This window comes from Carcharhinus amblyrhynchos, chromosome 12 (assembly GCF_965287045.1).
Source record: "Carcharhinus amblyrhynchos chromosome 12, sCarAmb.v2.hapA, whole genome shotgun sequence".
NCBI classification, from domain to species: domain Eukaryota; kingdom Metazoa; phylum Chordata; class Chondrichthyes; order Carcharhiniformes; family Carcharhinidae; genus Carcharhinus; species Carcharhinus amblyrhynchos.
In genome coordinates, this window is record NC_137335.1 from 45,795,951 (window position 1) to 45,818,764 (window position 22,814).

At 39.5% G+C, this 22,814-nt stretch overlaps 1 protein-coding gene across 1 annotated transcript in view; it reads left to right on the top strand.

Moving 5' to 3' along the window:
- nrxn1a (neurexin 1a) overlaps window positions 1-22,814 on the top strand; it is a 1,747,513-nt gene that overhangs the window by 972,796 nt on the left and 751,903 nt on the right. The window contains exon 13 of the mRNA XM_080200471.1: window positions 18,168-18,290. Coding sequence (XP_080056597.1) covers window positions 18,168-18,290 — 123 coding nt within the window. The remainder of the gene's footprint in view (window positions 1-18,167; window positions 18,291-22,814) is intronic.

A 22,814-nucleotide genomic window follows, 5' to 3' on the forward strand; every position in this document is an offset into this window, starting at 1 on the left:
TCCACTGCCACTTCTGCCTGTGATCAGTGAGGGGCAAGAGGGAGGCCTGCTGCCAGTTTACCTGAGATCAGTAGGAAGAGGGGGTGTCCACTGTCACTATGCCTGTGATCAGTGAGGGGGTTGGGAGATGGCAGGCCATAATCGGTCTGGGTGGTGGGGGAGTGGGGAAGTAATGTTTGTGGATGGGGCAATGCCTGTGAGGTCTGGGAGAGCGATATAGCAGGGAAGCCACGTTTTATCTTTTTTTTTTCTGCGCATTCGCAGTTGCAGGAACCAATAAGAGCTGCAGGATTTCAGGCACGTTGAGCCTCACCCACAGATTTCTGTAGTGCAATTTGGAATTGCTGATACTTCAGGCAGAGTGCGTATGGCGGTGCTTGAGAATGGGTCTAAAAGCCAGATCTGAAACACCCATTTCAAGTCCGCCCAGCACTTAGAATCAAAATGGTAAAATAAGGCCCAGTACCTCTACAGTAGCTAAGACTTGGGGAAATTTATCTCTATTCTCATGTGATAAACAACATTATGAAGTAACTGTATTCCTATTCATTGCACTGTAATTTAATTGCCCTTGCTGTTATTCAGCTTCACGTAATACTCTTTGTTCGGTAGACATGCCTTCCTGCTTAGAAATGGCTTATGAATAATACTTTAGCACTTGTGTTGATTCCAGATGTGTGCAAAATTACTTGAGGTAGTTCTCAACATTTATGGAATTTTACATTCCTTGGTAAGACACCCTTCATTTTCATTTCCTGATCATAAGCTATATCTTAATGTTCATAATTTCAAATGCTAGAAACAGATTTATTTCCCCTCTTCTACTGTCTAATTCTCTGCAGTATGATAATAATACTAATGTAAATTTCTTAATGACAATTTCAGTAACTTTCCCATGAAATAGATAATTGATCCAGCCTTTCTAGATCCTTGTATGTTTAATTTGATATGTATAAAGGTGTCATCCTGTTGTTACCAGCACCTACGAACCAGTTTCGCTGATCATTTACTTTAAAACAGTCATTCCCCTTCTATTTTTGGTGAATTTAATTGAAGCAACAGGTTTAGCCTTGTCCTTTTAATTCACTATATACCATTGCCATTCAAAGAATGTGCAATATGTGGTTTCGGAATTCCTTGTTTTTTTTTCAACTATTTCTGGCTTCACAGTTATTCTTAATTGAAGATTTACTCAAGGCTGGTTGTTTTGCACAGTGGTTAGCACTGCTGTGTCTCAGTGCCAGGGATCTAGGTTTGACTCTTAGCTTGGGTCACTGTCTGTGCATCTGCATGTTCTCCTTGTGTCTCTGTGGGTTTCCTTCAGATGCTCCAGTTTCCTCCCACAGTCTGAAAAACGTGCTGGCTAGATGCATGGGCATGCTAAATTCTCCCTATGTGTACCTGAACAGGTGCTACAGGCGACCAGGGGATTTTCTCAGTGACTTAATCACAGTGTTAATGTAAGTCTACTTGTGCACTAATAAATAAACTTCAAGCTTTTGTTTGGCAATCAACTTATTTTGATGTGTTCCTTTTGGAGTTTCAAGCAATCCATTATTGTTTCTGGCACAACTTTTCTTTTACAATTGATGAGTTTGATAGAGATTTGCTTGAAGCAATTTCTGTTGTTTAATCAGAGATTGTGCCAGGTAATTGGACAGGGCCCAAAAATAGTTACAAGGATCGTTATGCAAGATTATTCCTGCTTTGTGTTGCACGCAGCAGGTAAATTTTATGCCACCTGCTAATTCAACTGATTGTACTGTGAAAGCAGTGCTGAGACAACGGCTACACTCTTGAGCAGGCAACACAAAATCACAAAATGATATAATGATTTAACGCCAGCCTGCAGCTCTTGCAGGAAAGGTGCAATGTCATTGGACCACACATTGTAAAAGTGATTTTGATGTGGGGAACACGGAATAGTTATGTGGCAGAAAGTGGCTCCACGTTTTTCCAATATGTACTGGAGGCTGTTGTTCAGGAAAGGGACATATGTGATTTATCCATACGAGCCCAGGGGATCCTCCAAGATGGCCTTTTGCAAATGTAATGTGATCAGGGAGCCAAGGCAATAAATTACTGCAGTCTAGCCTGGATGCAGTGCCACAAGAAGTTTAATAACCATGTATGAATAGCAATGACTAGTAAACGTATTTCTAGATGCCATATGCTTCCAACTACATTTCAAGCTTTACACATTGCTCAGTGCACCACACCACACACAAGCATCTACAAATAATGAATCACAATTCATAGCTTTACCTCACCCTCATACACTTAGCATGCTGCAATTCTCACATTTTATATTCACAACCTGAACACACTGCCAGCTCATTGGACCATGACAGTGGCATTGCAGAAATTTTGAACCACACTTGCCTCTCTATGCAGCACCTGGTCAGGAGCTAACTGGTGAGAAGCAGACATGTTGCATGCCCTTAATCCTGATGAAGGAGTTGGTGCTGATCATGGTTGGAGTGGCAATGGCAAAGGATGTGGGCAGCAGCAGGCTGGAACCATTGAAGATGATGGTATTGCATATCTAATCCTCTTTACGTAACCCAACCACCCCCCACTCCCGTCCCACATCCAACAATTTATTTTGATTTCCAAGCTATTAGTATTGTATACACACACCTCTTACTTCCCCCAATTCCACATACCTCCCCATAATTCTATTTTTATGTCTCTCTCTTTTTATGCTCAAAAGCTGTAGCCTGGCCATGGTGAAAGAGTAAGCAACGGAAGAGCAGGAGGATGGTGATGAAGAAATACCATCACTTGCTCTCAAACTCTCACTCGGCCTAAAACTGGCATTGCACATAATTTAGAGGATGGCTTAGGAACAGGATCTGTCAGTGATGGGACGCTGGGTACAAGTGTCCAGCAGTCAAGGGACAGGGATAGCAATGTTACCAGTTCACCAGAAGGTGAAAGCACACACATTGTGCTGCTGTACTGAACTTAGATGAGGACTTCTGTGGGGTGACAGATGGAGGTAGGCTGATTGGTATGCATGCAAAATCCTGGTTGCATTGGCAAGCCTCCCAAAAAGCCTGTTTTTTTTTACTGTCACAAGTATGAAGGAGTCTGTCAGCAACTTGGCACAGGTTTCTGCGTGGAAACCTGTGCCAAGGGTGGAAACTAGTGATGGAAAACTCCATTAGCACACTTGTGGACCAAACCTTATTGCCACATCTGATGGCTAATGTCATAACTGCGATTGCAGAATAAGCAGAAGGATGCTGCAATGAAATTGAAGTCATACAAGGTCATATTGCTGCACACAGGTTCAAACTTTTGTCATTGTGGCTGCAGATTTTAGAATTCAAAGAGGCTTGCAGGATCTCACAGCAGTCCAGTAATCTGTCCTCCAACAGGTTATTAAAATTGCAGAGGGATCACCCTGGGTGAATGACAGTGGAACCTACTGCCCTCTCTAAATTTCTACCAATCTGCCAGTGCCCTTGCTGTTGTTTGTCAACCAGTAAGAAGTCTCACAACATCAGGTTAAAGTCCAACTAGTTTATTTGATAGTAAACCCACAAGCTTTTGGGGTTTGCCCCAGTCCAACACCAGCATCTCCACATCTTTTGCCAACCAGCCAGCTCAAACTGCTGCCACCATGCTAAGATGGCACAGCCCAAGGCTAACCCCACCAAGGCTGGAGTTGCCTAACATTGTCCTGCAATGCAATCTCAGCAATTAAAAGTCAGCCATCATCCAGCAGCCATGAAACAACCACTGGATAGCATAACACAAGAGCAGAAGGGTAGGCAAACACACACTGTGAACATCTACAAGCAGAATGTAGAAGGATGATTAATTGTCAATTGTATTCAATATTGCATTGATCCATCAAAACATCGAGGTGGGGATTTTCCACTCCCATTTTCAGGGGTCAAGAATGACAGAGGAGTGGAAAATCACGCAAGAGTACAAAAATCATTTTCATATTACAGAATTTCTTGTTGCAATTGTCTCCGCCCTTGCCAATGATGCAGTGCGAATTCCAACTTTAAAAGTCGGGATCCCTCTTTGCATCAATTTAAATATCAATGCAGGATGTTTGTACTCCCATATCTTTAAGTGTCCATTCACATTGGCATGAGGGCATACCGACATGACTCAAAACAGTTCCCCCATGATGTGCATCTGGTGAATAGAACCCACCAGAGTATATCCCCCATGGGTTAGAGGGCCTAGGCATTACCAGAAGGAGAGTCAGAGTTCTTTTGGGAGGCGGGGGTGGTAATTCCTCAAAGTGGGCATTGTGAGTTCTATGGGGAGCATAGGGAGTTCTGTGGTGGGACAGGATTGTAGTGATGTTGGGAGATCATTATCTTTCTTTCATTTACATTGGGACATCTGAATTGTTGAAAATCCTAAATAATTGAGCCCGTTTCATCAGCATGATGTTGTGGGACTCACCCCCTTCATCCTTTTGTCAAAATATTTGGAAATACAGTGGGAAAAGCCATTGGAGCAGCCGATGGGCTACTCTTCACTTTTCCCACCCAAAATGACACTTAGACAAAATATCAGAAAATGTTATCCATTGTGTTCAATGCAGCAAGGAAATTTGAATTATTTATTTTGACATAACTTTTATAAGTGTCGCCAAGCAGAAACTGTGGTGATCAGCAACAGAGGAAAGGCAAGATGCTAGATTGTGAAGGAATGGCACACTGTGGTTAGGTTTTCTGGTATTTCAGTCAAATTAGCTATTGTGGCTAGGAATGGTTTTGTTGGTTGCTACCTCCTTTCCGATTTCTCCTCTTATGGTCATTATACTGCTATTTGTAAGATTTGTGCCCTCATGGTGATGAGGTTGTACATCATGAATCTTGACATCCTTTCTGCTAAGTTCTACAGGACTCTTTCAGAGCAGTTCAGGCAGCAGAAACATCTCAATGGCCTCCATTATCACATGACTTTTGTTGCAGTATGATTTTTGTGTGCATGAGTTACTCACGAGTCATGAGCTAAATCATCCAAGGATAGATCTTGTCACCGAGTAGCCACTTTCTGATTTGTTATGATCAAATACAGATAACGTTGAGGGCTGTGGCAGATAAAGATAATCATGACTGTTATCTGGTTCCATGCATTGATCTGCATGATGTAATCCATATGGTTACACACCAGCTAGATATTAAAGCAGTGGATTCCTTCATTGTTGCAGTATACCTTAAAGATGACACGTGGCAGCACCAGAATGATGTGATTGAAATCAATGACACCCTGGGGAATAAACCATCCCAGAGGGATATACCAGTAAAAACTGGGAAATGATTAGTCTTCGTCCAATCAGTGTTTTGTACCTGAAAATTGAACTCCAGCTCGGACTTGCTCTGAGCAAGCAATTACTGCGTCAGTAGGTGGCAAATTTCAATGAGGACCTCCTTAGTGATGCAGAAACATTTGATATACTCACTGATGTTCTGGCAAGAGAATTACTCACTGAACACCTTGGCTGGCAAAGTCCGATTGTGGACTCTTCTTCCCCCTCCTTGTTCTCCCTCCTTCTCCCTCTTCCAGCAGCTATGTTGTCTCTGTTCATTCTCTCTGCCGCACTGTAGTCATAGGGGAAAGCATAATATTGCACCAGTGTATCTAAGCAAATAATATGTACAGAATAGCCAAAGTCAGGATAAGGTCCTCGAGCATGTGCTATGCCATGGCCTGTAGATTTTAGCAACTTTAAAAATAACTCTAGAATCTACAAAATACTTTGTAGCAATAGTCAGCAGCAATCAATTAACAACTAACTTGAAAGTAGCCAATGATACTTTTAAATAGCATTGATGGGGTTGGTGTTCAACTGTGGAAGGTCTTTTAAAAAAAAAGTTATTAGTTGAAATGTTGAGCTCCAACATGTCAGTGTTGGCACCAAATCAGTATTACTGATGATCTGCCCATTTTGCATAATTTGGACACATACTCCCTATCTACTTGCTAAAGCCTTTAATAAAATAGCATCTGGTGCGGCTCACACCGAAGGTGTCTGTCTGTACCTTAGAACCATTTTGGAAGATGGCACCTGTAGCAGCAAAAAAAAATATTAAGGAGCTCAATTTAATGATTTGTCTCTATTGGGTTGATTTTGTTCCGCTTTCTATAGGGAGCGTCTATCAGAAAATGGTGCATTCCGTACAAAAGTTTTTTAAACTATTTAGAATAATAGTAATTGCATACAGCACGATCAAGAATTTCCAATTACACATTGTTAGCTGAGGAGTCATCTGACTGAAAATACTGAGTCCGTTCATCAGAATGTGCCTTGAGAAATGAAGTTGCACTTATGGAGTCATAAGAACATAAGAAATAGGAGCAGGAGTAGGCCATCCAGCCCTTCGAGCCTGCCCCGCCATTCAATAAGATCATGGCTGATCTGTCGTGGCTCAGTTCCACTTTCCCGCCCTCTCCCCATAACCCTTAATCCCCTCTCCTATCAAAAACCCATCAACCCGCTTCTTAAAAATATTTAGCCAGGCAGCCTCCACCACTTCAACGGGCAGAGAATTCCAGAGATTCACCACCCTTTGAGTGAAGAAGTTCCTCCTCAACTCCGTTCTAAACCGCCCCTCTTTTATCTTGAGGCTGTGCCCCCTAGTCCTACTGTCTTTTTTGAGCGGGAAGAGTCTTTCCACCTCTATCCTATCCATCCCATTCATCATCTTATACGTCTCAATGAGATCTCCCCTCATTCTTCTAAACTCTAACGAGTACAAGCCCAGTTTATTCAGCCTCTCCTCATAGCTCAACCCCCTCAACTCCGGTATCAGCCTAGTAAACCTCCTCTGCACTCCCTCCAAGGCCAAAATATCTTTGCGCAGGTGCGGCGCCCAAAACTGCACACAGTACTCTAGCTGCGGCCTCACCAATGCCCTATACAGCTGCAGCAAGACCTCCCTACTTTTATATTCAATCCCCTTCGCTATGAAGGCCAGCATCCCATTCGCCTTCCTGACCACCTGCTGCACCTGCAAGCTGGGTTTTTGCGACTCATGCACAAGGACCCCGAGGTCCCTCTGCATCGAGGTTTACATCATGGAAACAGGCTCTTCGGCTCAACTTGTCCACACCGCACAGTTTTTACCATTTAAGCCAGTCCCAATTGCCTGGATTTGGCTGATATCCCTTCATACCCATCTTACCCACGTAACTGTCTAAATGCTTTTTAAAAGACAAAATTCTACCTACCTCCACTATTGCTTCTGGCAGCTTGTTCCAGGCACTTGCCACCTTCTGTGAAAAAATTGCCCCTCTGGACACTTCTGTATTTCTCCCTCTCACCTTAAACTTATGCTCTCTAGTTTTAGAGTCCCCTATCTTTGGGAAAAGATGTTGACTATCTATCTCATCAATGCCCCTCATTACTTTGTAGACCTCTATATGATTATCCCTGAGCTCCATGAAAAAAGTCCCAGTCTATCCGGCCTCTCCTTATAACTTGAACCATCAAGTTCCGGTAGCATCTTAGTAAACCTTTCCTGCACTCTTTCTACTTTAACAATATCCTTTCTATAATAGGGTAACCAGAACTGTGCACAGTATTCCAAGTGCGACCTTACTAATATGTAGTACAATTTCAACAAGACATTCCAAATCCTGTATTCAGTGTTTTGACCAATGAAACCAAGCATGCCAAATGCATTCTTCACCAATCTGTCCACCTGTGACTTCACTTTAAAGGAGCTATGAACCTATACCACTTAAGCACTTTGTTCTATAACTCTTGCCAACACCCTACAATTAACTGTGTAGGTCCTGCCCTTATTCGATCTACCAAAATGCATCACCTCACGTTTATCTAAATGAAAGTCCATCTGCCATTCATCACCCACTGGCCCAACTGATCAAGATCCCTTTGCAAACCTAGAAAACCTTCTTCACTGTCCACTATGCCACCAATCTTGGTGTCATCTGCAAACTTACTAACCATGCCTCCTAAATTCTCATCCAAATCATTAATATAAATAACAAATAACAATGGAGCCAGCATCAATCCCTGAGGCACACCACTGATCATCGGCCTCCAGTTTGAAAAACAACCGCTTCAACCACCCTCTGTCTTCTGTCGTTAAGCCAATTTTGTATCCAGTTGGCTAACTCACCCTGGATCCCATGAGATTTAACCTTTTGCAACAACCTACCATGTGGCACCTTGTTGAAAGCTCTTCTAAAGTCCATGTAGGCAATGTTGATTGCACGGTCCTCATCCACCTTGGTTACCCCTTCAAAAAACTCAATCAAATTTGAGATATAATTTTCCACTCATAAAGCCATGGTGACGGTCCCTAATCAGTCCTTGCCTCTCTAAATGCCTGTAGATCCTATCTCTCAGAATACTTTCTAACAACTTACTCACTACAGACGTTGGGCTCATCAATCTGTAGTCCCCAGGCTTTTCCCTGCAACCCTTCTTAAACATAGGTACAACAGTTGCTACCCTGAATCCTCATCTCACCTATGGCTGTCGGTGATTCAAATATCTCTGCAAGGGGACCGCAATTTCCTCCCTAGCCCCCCACAACGTCCTAGGATACATTTCATCAGGGTCCAGGGATTTATCAACTTGATGTGCTTTAAGACTTCCAGCACCTACTTCTCTGTAAAATGTACACTCCTCAAGACATCACTGTTTAATTTTCCAAGTTCCCTAACATCCATGCCTTTCTCAACAGAAAATTGAGAACTGAGTAAGAGGGGATTTATGATTTACTGCTACAGTTCTAAACCAGAAACCTCGTTTATCCTTGAGATTTTCCATTCTTGCCTATCCCAAGATCGGAAATATGAACTATCCTGTAACCTCTCTCTCTTTTTCCTCCTTCCCCCGCCCCACACCCCACCAGCAACCATGCAAGGTCACACATCTTTTAGTGGTCCATCAATTTGTCTTATATATATATATATATGTGTGTGTGTTAGATTGATTATTCTGCTGTTTATATTTTGCAAATCTTTCTGCTTCTGTTCATTAATTTATCTGAAAATAAAGGAAAAGATAGATGTAGCCATTAGACAATAATCCCCTGTTCCCACAAGTGATTATTGTAATTCAAGATTAATTATTAGATATGAGTTCTGTTAATCCATAAATGGTATTGACTAAATATGGAGATTTTAGTTTATAAAGCACTTGGATTAATTTTCTTGATTTTAGCAAAGTTTCCTGGCAGCACAAATCAGAAATGTTGTATGTGATCTATTCAAATTATTAGAAAAATATGTATAGCATGTACCTGAACCTCAGAAACACACTGGCACATGCCTGGAATGCAAAATTAGAAGAATATCCCCTTATTCTGCTTGTGAAATTATAATCTATCAGTGCAGGAAAGGTATTAGGAAAAATCCTGATCTGCTGAAGATTTACAGTAGCTGAAAATACAGTGAAGAGTGTTATTCTGTTCTGTTTGGGTTTGGATACAGACTTCAATATTACTGCTTTGTTGTATTCAGTTATTTGCTACGCAGATATTTTTTATCATAAATTCTTTTGTCAGAAGCTGTGCCATTTAAGACATAACTGTAAGTAGCAATTATGGGTGCAGTGACCCAGGCAGCGGATAATAATAATATGTAAGGATAAAATTATTTTCAAACTAAAGGAGAAAGTTTTGTGGCCAGTTTGTACTGTTGCCCACTGACCAATTTTCCTTCCATGGACCTTAAAACAGCATGGTTTTTATTTACAGACAGTAAATTACCATTCAGCTGTATCCTACAAGTATTGACAGTGAAAATGCCATAAGAGAAAATAAAACACACCAACTGAATTTTTCTTTCTTCTATACCCCATTGCTCGAATTACTTGAATACTTCAATCAACTAATGTGGAATTGGAATATTATCTAATTTTCTGGGTGCAATATTAATACAATACTTAATTACAGACAAATTTGCATCGTCTATTTTCAGCACAAATATAAAATATGTTTTGCAAAGAGCATCATTTACATGAGCTAAATATATTATAGCAACTTCTTAGGATTTGAATTATTGTATCAGCATTTACCAGAGAAAAGGGGAGGAAATGTTTCCACTATTATACAACATCCTTGTGCAGCTACAAAAAAAATAAAGTACTGCAGACGCTGGAAAATGGAAACAAATACAGAAAATGTTGGAACTACTCAAAGACAGGTAGCATCAATGGAGAGAGAAACAGAGTTAATATTTCAAGTTTGACCCTCTGAACGCAGGAAAATATATTGATTGTCTATGTTTTGCAGTCTATGTTGATGGGATATGTTTGAACAAGGAGGCATCCTTATACAGCTGAGTTCCAGAAGGAAGTGGAGAGGAGCTATTTCCACTGCCCCACCATCTGCTCCCACCCACCTGAATGAAAACAAAAGGAAATTAATGCATGAGCTATTGTTGGCTGCTCTTCTACCATTTCAATAAGAAATCATGAAAGAGCATTTCAAGCAGCTGATAATCCGCACCCACCCCCCACCTTGTGTCTTTTGGGCACAAGTGTGGTGTTTGACCAGTAAATTAGCTATGACATCAGAGGAAGGAGGAAATAAAAGAAGAGGCTGCATCCATTTTCTGAAGTAAATTCTGGGAAAATTGTGTGTTACATAAACTCTAATTTTGCATATTGTACATCACTTAAATACAGGCTTAACTCTAACAGCAAAATCAGTGTGAGTTTGGAAATCAGATGCCGAGGTCATATTTAGGATGTGAGCTTATGCCCCTTTGTACTAGTTACTGGTGCCATCACTTGTCCACATTAACATTTTATGTCAGTGCAAAGCCAGCAAGATATTTTGCACTTTTTGCAACATTCTGGTGAATAACTTTAAGCATTCACAATTGCAGTATTAATCATAAAGTTAATTTGTAACACTGTGAAAGCAAAATTCCACTCAAACAGTATCTGCAATATAAATGTAAAAAGATTGAGTCTAGCTACATATACCATTAATGCTATTGCACTTGTTGATTTTTATATCTTTAGTCATATCAATCGGATCCAAGAGGAGACTGCACAAACCTGTGTAAAACCATGCCTTTTTGAATTCATCAATACATCTATTTTGTTCAGTATTTACACATGTTTTATTGACTATACTAGATGCATCACTTATAGTCTAGAAGGTACATCAATACTCAGGAACAGATATATCAACGTTTGATTAATTGACCTAACAAGACATTAACATTTATTTTATTTCTCAAAAACTACTATAATATCAAGAGATGCCCCATTAATCCTCTTCTACCAAGAACTGAGTCACAAACAAGACTTAATTATAGAGTAGAGACAAGGTAAATAAATATTCTTGTCAAAAGATCAGAATATGAGTAAATTTATTTATCACAGAAATAAACATAGTGGATTTCTATATTTGATGTGCTAGCTCAAAGCTTTTTTCTAAATATTGCTCCATCATTATTAAACATAATTCATTGTGGTAAAATAATTAATAAGATTTTCTGTAATATGCTTCTAATGGTAATACCTTCCCTAATTACATACTTTAATTTCTACTATATAGTCTGAAACTTCTGTAATATGTAGCTTGAATTTATCTTATAAAGTCACAGTCCAGTCTTACTTTCTATATTTACATCTAGTCCGTAACATAAAGGACATTGGCATGCTCAGGAATTTATACTTGTGAAGCAAAAAGCTATTTCATGTAACGTAGAGGTACTGTACCAGCATAGTGGTAAATAAAATGACTTTTTGTGTCTTATTGTGTATTAATGTTACATCAATTTAGAAAATAACTACTGTCTTATTCTAGCTTGTGTATTATTCTGATTTCTTTTAAGGTTTCTGAAATGCTGTGGTCAGTCATGAATGGGCACAAACATATTGGAAATAATGTTTAGTTATAAAATGAAATGACAAAAAGAAGTTCCCTGATCTCCAATATAATCACCTTTTATTTACTTTGGGTAATAACAGATGACTGATTTCAAAGGATATGTGCACCTGTTTGGAAATTTTTTTTTTTGGAAAGAAACTGTGAGGATGTCAAGTTATAGACAAGGTTACTTAACCAGAGGGTCTGGGAAGATGTGATAGCCTCATTCTCTGAGGGAATGCAGCTTGCAACAAATGAGATCCTAATGGAGTGCAGCCATTTTTTTAAAGTTGGCAATAATTTGGTATTCTGTAGCCATTGATGAGGAGATACAAGTACTTTAGTTTAATCTTTAGAAAATAGTTCAATTTTAGTAGATCAGCCATACTTGAGTACAGCAATGGTAGGATCACAGATCATATCGTCTAAATTATACACTGCCAATGTGCAAATTCAGAATTATTTTACACATAAATTATCTCCGATATTTTCTTTCTAGTCTTATAATACATGATTCTCAGCATCCACTTTTCATCAGGACTGATTGTACTGCATAATACCACAGCTATCATTGGTCATGTTGCCATTCTTTGCTTGTACTGTATCAATGGGTTTTATCATCATTTCACTATATTGACATATCTTTATGAGGAATTGATGTACATTTCTTGGATCAATAAACATAGAAACTAGAAGCAGGAGTCGGCCCTTCGAGTCTTCTCTGCCATTCATTCTGATCTTGGCTGATCATCAAATTCAATATCCTGATTCTCCCTTTCGTCCCAAGAGCTATTTCTAACTTCTTCTTGAAATCTGACATTTTGATCTCAACTACATTCTCTGGTGGTAAATTCCATGCATTTGCCACTCTCTGGGTGAAAAAGATGTCTCCTCACTTCAGTTCTAAAAGGTTTACCCCAAGTTCTGGACTCCTCCGATCATTGGGATCATTCTTTCTGAACCTACCCTGTCTAAAATGTGAACCTTCCAATAACCCTTTGATAGATCACTAGAAATATTGGCTGGAATTCTCTGGCCATTCGTGCTGGCGGGTTTCTCTGGTCTTGCCAAGAGCGCACTCCCGTCTATGGGTTTCCCGATGCCAGGGGGTGATATCAATGGGAAATCTCAAAGGGCAGCAACAGTGCAGAGTCAGAGGCTAGAGTTTTACCACCCCACCTGCCATGGAATCAGAGCGGGTGGGGAACGGACAATGGAAATGTCCATTGGCCTCTGGTGGGAGTTTATGGTTTTGGGACGAGCGAGGCTGTAAAATCTTGCCCAGAGAATCCTGCTTCCAGTGAACAGCACACTGCCTCCTAAGTAAATAATTGTGTCTTTAACAATATTATACTATTAGCAGACATTATATCATAAACCCATAGCAGAAGGTTGTATGCTTTCTGTTCATGTCTATCTTCAGGAAAAACAAAACATTATCAGCAGCCAGGCACTGAGGCAAATCAAGGATGTATACATTCCAGAGCTGATACTTCACACACCTGTTTAACTATGTCAGTGTCGGGTAAGGGCTAGCAAATGTCCCTCCCACGAGGTAAGTTAAAGACGACTTTGGGTTGAGTGATGGACAGGTGTAAGGTGACCATCCTGACATTTTGGGTGCCTGTCCTATGTTCATTGGTTTGAACATTTCAAGCAACTGATTGAAATGGGGTAAACTACCAGCCCATAGAAATAGAGTATATTAACGAGTGCCCTGAGATGGAAGCAGTCTGCATTAGGTAACAGTACTGTACAGGCAGCTACCACCTTCAGAAGGAAAATGGATCAGAAAAGATGGAGGAAGACCATGAAGTGTTTTCAAACACTGTTTCCAGAGCAAAATGCTACTGAGATCAATACATTAACTCTTTGTCCTCTGAGATTAGTGAACCACTCCCAACTGTCTCTGGAACTTCTCTGGTCTTCAGTTAACACTGAAAAGGAAGAATCTGCTGACCTGATTTCTGCATCGTTCTCTTCATTTTTTTTTAAATTCCAAAGGTTCTTCCTTGACCTCTTTTAATTCTGTTAGCCTAGTTTTGGCCTCTTTAAGTCCCTTGGATTCTTTCATGACTGTTTTTAACTTGGCTTCTTTTGGTTTCAGTAATTTCACCTGAACTATTTCAACCCCTACAGGTTGCAGCGTTTGGTCTTGTTCTTTGCTCTCATAAAACACACTGTATTATGTGCCTCCTGTGATGAGTGCAGTTGATGGTGGAGGAAAGCAATTCTATCCTACAAACCAGAGGACTGCCCTTTGTCTCCAAGCATGCTTTCATAAACACTAGTTCTACGTACTGGTAGTCATCCTATTTGAATCACATGCTTATCTTTGAGGCAGGAATCATAGAACCCTACAGTGCAGAAAGAGGCCCTTCGGCCCATTAAGTCTGCACCGATCACAGACTCTACCCCCATATTTTACCCGCTAATCCCTCTAATATACGCATCTCAAGTCACTGAGGGGCAATTTTAGCATGGCCAATCAATCTTACCTAATCTTTGGACTAAATTGAGAGTTTGCAATTCATCTAACCACATTACTCCACCACCAAGCTGGCAGTGCTTGTCCATAATACTATTATCTTGAGGAGCAGGGGGGTGATGGGATGCACCCACACCCCACAGATAATCAAGGTATAGATGGCAAGGCAAGCAAATGGTTAACACAAGAAGTTTAGTATTCTTACCTCCAGTCACTGGAACATCAGCCTTCTTCTTAATATTGTTAACGTCCTTAGCCTTTGCTGCCCCATCCACCCCCCAATGCCTCTTTCAACACCAAGTGAATCCTCTACATCCACTCTTCCAGTATTCACTAGATAACAGACCAACAAATCCTTTAACATTAGCAGATCTTTGAAATGATCATGAAATCAGATATTCAACATTCTCTTTGAAATAAATTGTCCATTTTATAATATATATAACTCTTAATCAGATACAACCAGTGAAAATCCCATTGAAAAAACCTTTTGTCCCTTTCACATCTCTTAATCTTGTGCAAATAAACACACAGACATTATAAACACACAGGCTTTGAAAAGATAAGTCAATACTAGCATTCCCCTTATCAGCTTTATGAACAAACCCACAATGGGCTGAGTCCATTAGACCTTCTTGGAGCTCAGACAGGCTTTCATACTGAGGTCATGTGGCAAAGTAGATGTCTGGCCATCCATTCAGCCTATTTTTATTAATACAGTTGTCAGATGGCCTCATTTTAATTCTTCTTTAAATAATATAAAAGAGGTATCAAATGGTTTCTTCAGTGGGACTTCCAGTGCTAGTGTTTGACAGATTTATGAGAATGTAAAGAGGCAAGTTTTTTCAAAGGGAATGTTGAATGCCTTTTTGTTTCCTTTTAATTATTTCATGAGCATTTAAAAGACTTGCCAGTGTTATTATATGGCTCATTGTTCTGCGCCTAGTGGATACTGAAAGAACGCTTCAGCTCAGCGTCAAGATATTAAATCAATGTAAAAATGAAACCACCAGGTCCCCTTCATACATCCCTTTCTGATTGTCCACTCTGTAGCATGCAGAAAAGGACTTTATTCATTCAAGAAAGGACCCTTATGTATCCTAAACTTTAGACCATGATAGTCAATTTAATAGTTTATCAACTTAAAAAAAAAACCCTGTGATCAAAAGACTACATTAAAAACATACTTAAAGCTTTAAACAAATGCATGAATACTTGAAAAAGCATTCACACACCATCTAAACATCAAGTCATTCCAGACTTTACTCTCTTGACACTTGACTCAGGAACCTTCATTGCTTATAACTCCTTTGAGCAGCTGTCAACCACATCTGTTAAAAGGAGTGCTGTGTGTATGCTCACAACCTTCATGTGTGGCAGAAGGAATCGCAGAATTGGATCCTGCCGATAATTTAAATGCCAATCCATGCCCATTCCGACATAGACAGTGATGTGAACATTTGGGCCTGAGAAATTCAAGTTTTTCATATTTGCAAACTGGAAATGTTTTCTAGATTCATGTACTAACAGGTTAAGTTCTTGTTTTACACATGTTAGGCTTATTAGATCTGAGTTGTATGAATAGTATATTTTTATTATACACCTTATATTTAATCCTAAATGAAAATGACTTATCTTTATTCAGTAAGCAGAAAATATTGGAGTTGTTTTGTGTTTGCAATGTATTAGTTGCTGGAACTGATCACACCCAAAATACATTAGGATAGATTTTCTGATTAATTGTGTCAAATAAACAGGCATAAGGTAGATCTAACCATTAAAAGTTGAGGTCAAAATAATGCCATTCAGCACTTCACTTAATCTTCCACTCCCAAGTTTCAAATATTTTCATTGGTGTCTGCCAGTTTCCTAATTTCAATGTTTAATTGTAGCCCAGTAATATAATTTTAGATGCTGTAATTTCCCACAACTTTCACCATTGAGTCATAAAAACATTCATATATACCAGTTGTTGCAGAATGATGAGCTGTGTTGTTTGTGGAAGTGCAAATAAAAAGACCCGTAAAAATACTTTTGCTGCATTTTGAAACTGAGTTGAGATTATTGTTGGTATTTTATGGCCTTGTTTGGGTGAGGCTCATAAAATTCCGCCTGAGGTCAATAGAAAATTCCATTCTGTGAGCCTCGCACCCCCTGCCCACCCCAGAATCAGAGGCGGTAAAACACCAGCCTACGTCTCTATTGAAAGCCAGACCTTCAGCGGGATTTTCTGTCCATGCTTCCCCCGGAACCAGAAAGTCCCGTCTGAGGTCAACGGACTTTTCCATGGTCCACCCCATTATCCTGTGGTGGATGGAACAAGAAAAATCACCCCTTTGCATTGCAACATTTTCACTTTGCCACACATCTGATCTGGAATTTAATTATTTGCGCTGTTCTAACCATTGGCTGAAGACTTGATTTTCTGTCACCGTGTCCTCTATGGTAATTATTTTGGTGTCAAATACCCTTTGCAAAGTCTGAAATGTTATATCAGAAATTTTCATATCCAGGAAATTGCTTTATTTTCTTAAGGAACCGCGGAAGAATTTCAACAGTTGCCATTCCTCCTGATTGGGAAGATATGAGCGCAAGGCTGCACTAAAAAATTGATAATGTGAACTTTGATGCCTTTTTTAATTTGTCCTTTCATATGTAAGTATGATTGTGTGGAGAACGACTATTCAAATTCCACATAGCAGTTTGATAATGGGAACACAAACACTTCTCAGTTAAAATGACAATCAGTTTGCTAGGTTGCCTTCATCAATGTCCTTTAGGAGAAGAAATGTGTCAACCTTTCATACCCTAGCCTATATTTGATTCTAGTCCCCCTGATCAAAGTGATTGACTCTCATCAACCTTCTAAATTGATTTTGTCAGCAACTCAGTGGTATTAAACCATTACCAGTAATCCAAGAATAATGCCCACCACTTTTTCAGAGTAACTGAAGATGAGCAATAAATTTGGTCTTGCCTTTTATGCTCACATTCTAATAATGAACAATAAATTCTGAATCAGACTGTTCAGAGATGTATGTTCTCAGCTGATCATTTCACACATCATGTTGTTATGGTAGAATAATTTCTTTTTAATTCTGCCATTTCAACAAGGATAACTTGTCTATGACTAGCATTCTAAACATAATGACATACCCCATTGTGCACTTTGGGCAGTGAGCAAAAGATTCAGGAAAATGGTACAGGTATCATGAAAAGGTAATTTTTGTCGAGAGCTTTAAACATGGGTAAGGATTTGACAAGAGAAAAAGGGTTAAGGAAGTCAATTCAAGAGTGATGGTAATGTGACAAGTTGAAGGCTTTGTCAAAAAATGTGGAGCTAATGAGGGAAGGGGGAATCAGATGGTTATTGAGTGAACCAGAATTGATGGGCTAATGCTAAAAATGCTAATACACCATACCCTCTCCTGTATCTGAATGGAGAAACAGATCAGATTGGTAGGATGTCAGTTAAATTTAAATCTGCAGTATTGGACAGGATACTTCAACAATATTATATGCTTCATGATCTCAGGGGTGACACTGTTCTATTTTTAATTGAACAGTTGCAGGGCAAAATTAAGTTGAGCATGAAATAACTAATTTCCTGTAATGAAGAAGACATTTGTGCCTATTCATGACAGACATTTGTACTGGTATTTTAATTATGTATTGATATATTTTGCATGAATTTGTAATATGATTTTTTTCTTGACTTCTTTAAATGTTTTCCTTTCTCAAGTGATTTTATTCATTCTCTGGGGTTCAAGTACAATGAAATGTAATAAGTTTGAATTTAATTCACAAACCTGATTGTCCATTGCCATATTCTTATGCAGGCAAGGGTCCAGAAATGCTTTATGCTGGACAAAATCTCAATGATAATGAGTGGCACACGGTTCGTGTGAGTCGTCGTGGAAAGTATCTGAAGCTGATAGTGGATGACATGCAACCCGTTGAAGGTAATAAAACTTCTTGTGGATTTGTAATTCTTAGACTTTAATACACATTGGATACTAAGGGCGTGATCTTTGGAAAACATTTTTACATGCTGAATGCAGGTAAATGGGAAAGCTTCAGACTCGTTTTTTGGATGAGTTTAAAAATACAATTTTATGACACTCACTTTTTTGGACAGAAGTGCAAATTTTACCAGTAGGGGAGGCAGAGTCCAAGCTTGCTGGTGAAACTAGCTAAAGAATGTGTGGGCGCTCTGATCTCCCAATGAACTGGGAGACCTCTTGCCACCTCCCCCACCCCTCTCAGACGTTGGGATTGCCCCTTTTCTTCGGTGGCATTGCCACCACCACTCCCCATGGCAATATGGGTCACCGGCATCGGGACCCACCTGATGAGTCCACTGTCATGACCCCTTCATGGCCCACCTTGTACACCCGCCTTTTGCCAGTCTCACCCCTCCCCCATCCACCACCAATTATCCTCTGTTTTCAGAGTTCCCCTCTGCCAATAACCACCCCCCCCCCCCCCCCCCCCCCAGAATTCCACCCTCAGAATTCCCTCCCCCTTTGCCTCCTCTGATCTGCAGAGTCCCTGACTCTGGAGGCTCCCCCTTTGCAGTCCTGTTGTAGACTCCACCTCTAGGCACTGTCCCTGGCAAGTTATGGTGGGCAGTACCAAATTGCCCCTGACCACCCAATGGCTTCAATGACCTCTAATTCTCCTCCACCCACCACCCTGTCCCAGTCCCCAGACAGGGCCATCATCTTTTGGTCTCCACTGGTGGAGACCAACTGTAATTCTCACCAAGCAAGAGGACTGGCAAGGAGATAAGTACAAATGAGCCCAAACAATGCCATTCAGGACTCACTAATGACATGCTAGACATGTCATTAATATTTAAGGGTGCGAAGCTGATCTCCCTGGCAAAGCAAGGCTGGTACAATTGCGAGCAGCAAAAATCAGGTTCATGCCTGGCACAAACCTGATTTTTGGCCCCTCACTCAATCTTACTGGGCCAGTAAGATCAGGCTTTTATTGTTGATCCTATTCAATTTCCTGAAAACTGTGCTTTACATTGTCATCTGGGAATATAAAACTTGAGTATTGCAGAAGGAAGAGACATTTTGTCAAAGCTTTTCATCTTGTACTCATGAGGATAATTTGCGAGAATATCAAATTAAGGCAAAACCAGAGGACAAGAGGTCCAATATCTTGTTTGACAAGTGGACTCTGGTAAAGGCATTGCCATGAAGAATGAAACAGTTGACAGTCACTGACAGTTAACTGCCAAGCATTGTTTGAAATTTAAATGAGGGAGCTTGACTCTAGTCAAGGCATTGTCTTGAGGACTGAACTAATGAATATCTGTCACTTCAGTTCTTTTACTGAAACTGGCACAATGTGTACACATTCTATCTGCTAAAGACAGGGTCCTGTATATTAATTTATGTAAGGAAGCATTCTAATGCATACCCCATGACAATTCTTTTAGCAATCAGAGTCTACTTGCCAACTAGTCAGGATTCTCATCTCATACAGTAAATTTGCTGTTTTCTCTTGCTTTTCTTGTAAATTGTCCTGTTGAATGCAAGGCATAAAACTTTGACAAAATGTTTCTTTTTCCAGCAGTATGAGTGTTTGTTTGCGCTTGGAATAGTTTACACTGATCACACCATTGCAAAGTGAACTTGTAGCTAATTCATTGCCAAATTCTTGGTGATTGAAATGATTCTTTGGCAGATGAGCCTAATATTTACTCCTATGGTTTGTGTATATATAATGAGAGAAGTGTCTTATCATGTGGAAATTGCAAAGTCAATATGCTATTAATTAATTCATACGATTTGGGGAAAAATTGTATTTTATGAAAGCAATTTGCCCATCTATGTGTAACAGTTAGTCTGAGGTCAATGGTAAAAATTGTTTTGATACTTCACACCAAATGAAGGCATGTGAACAAACATGCCAATTAGTAGCAATCATTTGCACCTCAGCAGAAAATAATTTCAGCTTGCAGTGACAGCAGAACTCTTAGTAGTATTATAATCTTCTCTGTGCAGCAGTCGGTATAATAAAGAAATGTGGTTGACATTTAAGATATACATTTCAAGATAAAGGTGCAAAATACTTCTAAAAATAATGTAACTTTATCAATTAGCAAAGTCATTTACTAACCATGATTTTTATTGTTTGTTTTCAGGACTATCTAATTCAAAAGATTTATTACAAATGGCTTGCTTTGTTTTTATAGTTATTTATTCTTATCATTCTCGAGACCATTGCTTTAATGAAAGTAGAATATTTGTATAACGTGATGAGGATTTCAAAATCACATTTACTTTCCAGTGAGCTCTGTCTGATGAAGGGCTTCTTTGTAAGATGCAGTAAGTTCATTATAGTTTCAGTGGAGGTGTACTCTAATAATATCACTATAACAGACTTCTAAACTCTCTTGCACTGGACTTCAATAAATACAGATTGGGATCTGTTATTTAATATTCCAAGCGCAAAAAAAAATCTCCTGGAAAGTGGACAAAGTCAATAATTACCGTGTAATTCAGCAAATACTGGAATCCATCACTGGGAGTGGATTATCTGTCTCTGTCTCTCAGTCAGGAGCTGATGCATAGTTTATTTTACTTTATTTTATTTGTATAATTTATTTTAACTGCAATTGAATGAAAACCACACAAATAGAAGTTGTTCTAGATTTGTGGCAGCGAAGGTTTACTGATAAACAACAAGTTCTCATAATAACATCATATGCAAGTGATATATTGACACAATATAGCGGTATGTTTGCAGACAAATTGTATCATTATATCTGAATATTTAGCAAACTATAACTGAAGGTTCGTTTTTAGTACAACCTACACCTCTTATGCCTTGACCCCATATACTTAATGGGCTGGATATTCCTCTGTTTTTAGGCAACATAAAAGGCAAGGAGGGTAAGAAGCTGTAAGTAAACCTCTGCCCTAAATTGACCCACAGAAGCTTTCTTCCCTGTCCACCCATGAAAGGGGTCTCGGCAGTCTAGTTTTTTTGATCACCATACTGCATTGAAATTATGGTGAATGCATGGATCTTATTAAATCAGATGATATTTCTCCTTTTCCACCACTGTGATTCCAAGCAGCCATTAGTTTGGTATGGATGTTGCAGTGCACTGACCAGGGCAGCATAAAGAATATGTAAGAATTAGAAGCTCTAAAACTCTGTTTTGTCCTCTTTTCTCTTTCTTACATCCTTCTATTATTATGAGAATCCATTCAGCTATTGCTTTTAGCTTGCAATGGTAATATTGCTGTGCAATGGAGAAAAGGTAGAATGTCCGGTGTGAACTTTTCCTGGTCTAATGAGGTTGTTCAACTTCTTTCGCGACTACTTGCATTCTTGAGGACGAAGTGGTTGGCACTCAGTGCTGCCTACCTCCAGGTGATGTGAATAATATTCCATGCTGACTTGCTGACATGGACACTGAGCAGTCTGTGTCTCCAGACTCCTCTTTCCTCCAGCAGCGCTTCAAGTTCTAAGTTGATAAAGTTTTGTGTTCTTACCATACTACTTAGACTAGCCATGCCCTGCTACTTTATCTGACTTTTTGGTATGAATGTAGCTGCTGTATACATAACTTTTCAAAAATATGTGAAAAAGATTGACACGATAAATACTGAAATGATCTGAATCAAATGAAGCTCTGCTTCTTCCATACCGTGTCATGAGCAACATAGTGGCACAGTGGTTAGCTTTGCTTTCTCATAGTGCCAGGAGACCAGGTTCGATTTTTGGCTTGAGTCACTGTCTGTGTGGAGTTTGCACATTCTGCGTGGGTTTCCTCCGGGTGCCCCAGTTTCCTCCCACAGTCCAAAAGACATGCCAGTTAGGTGCACTGGCTATGCTAAATTCTCTGTCAATGCACCTGAATAAGCACTGGAGTATGGCAACTGGGATATTTTCACAGTAACTTCATTGTAGTATTACTGTAAGCCTACTTGCAACACTAATAAATAAACTTAAACTCGTATTCTGTTCTGATGCTGAAGTCATAGAGGTTTACAGCATGGAAATAGACCCTTTGGCCCACCCCTTTTTTAACTTCTAAGCTAATAAAGAATTTCAAAGTGTCCAGGTTGAACTATATTTGTAAAGGCCAGACTAATTTCCATATATTCCAGCTTATTGCATCAATTTTCAATTGGATTTGCACCAGTGATTAGTAAAATGAGGATGCGTAAAAATTTACCCAGGGAATTCTTGTGTAATTACTTCTCCACAGTGAAAATCCTTTTCATTGATGTAACAATAGTGCAACTTAAATCGAAGGAACCTAATTTACAGATAGCATGAATCATTGATCTCCAGTGAATACAAATTATGGGATGTGTTCTGATGCTTTGATATCACTGCACATTACATCATGCACATCCACAATCTGCCTTCATTCACTTTGTTATTTTTTAAATAACTAGAAATAATTGTTTAGTAATAATTGGGAGCAAAGCTACTCAAAAGCATTTTCTTTC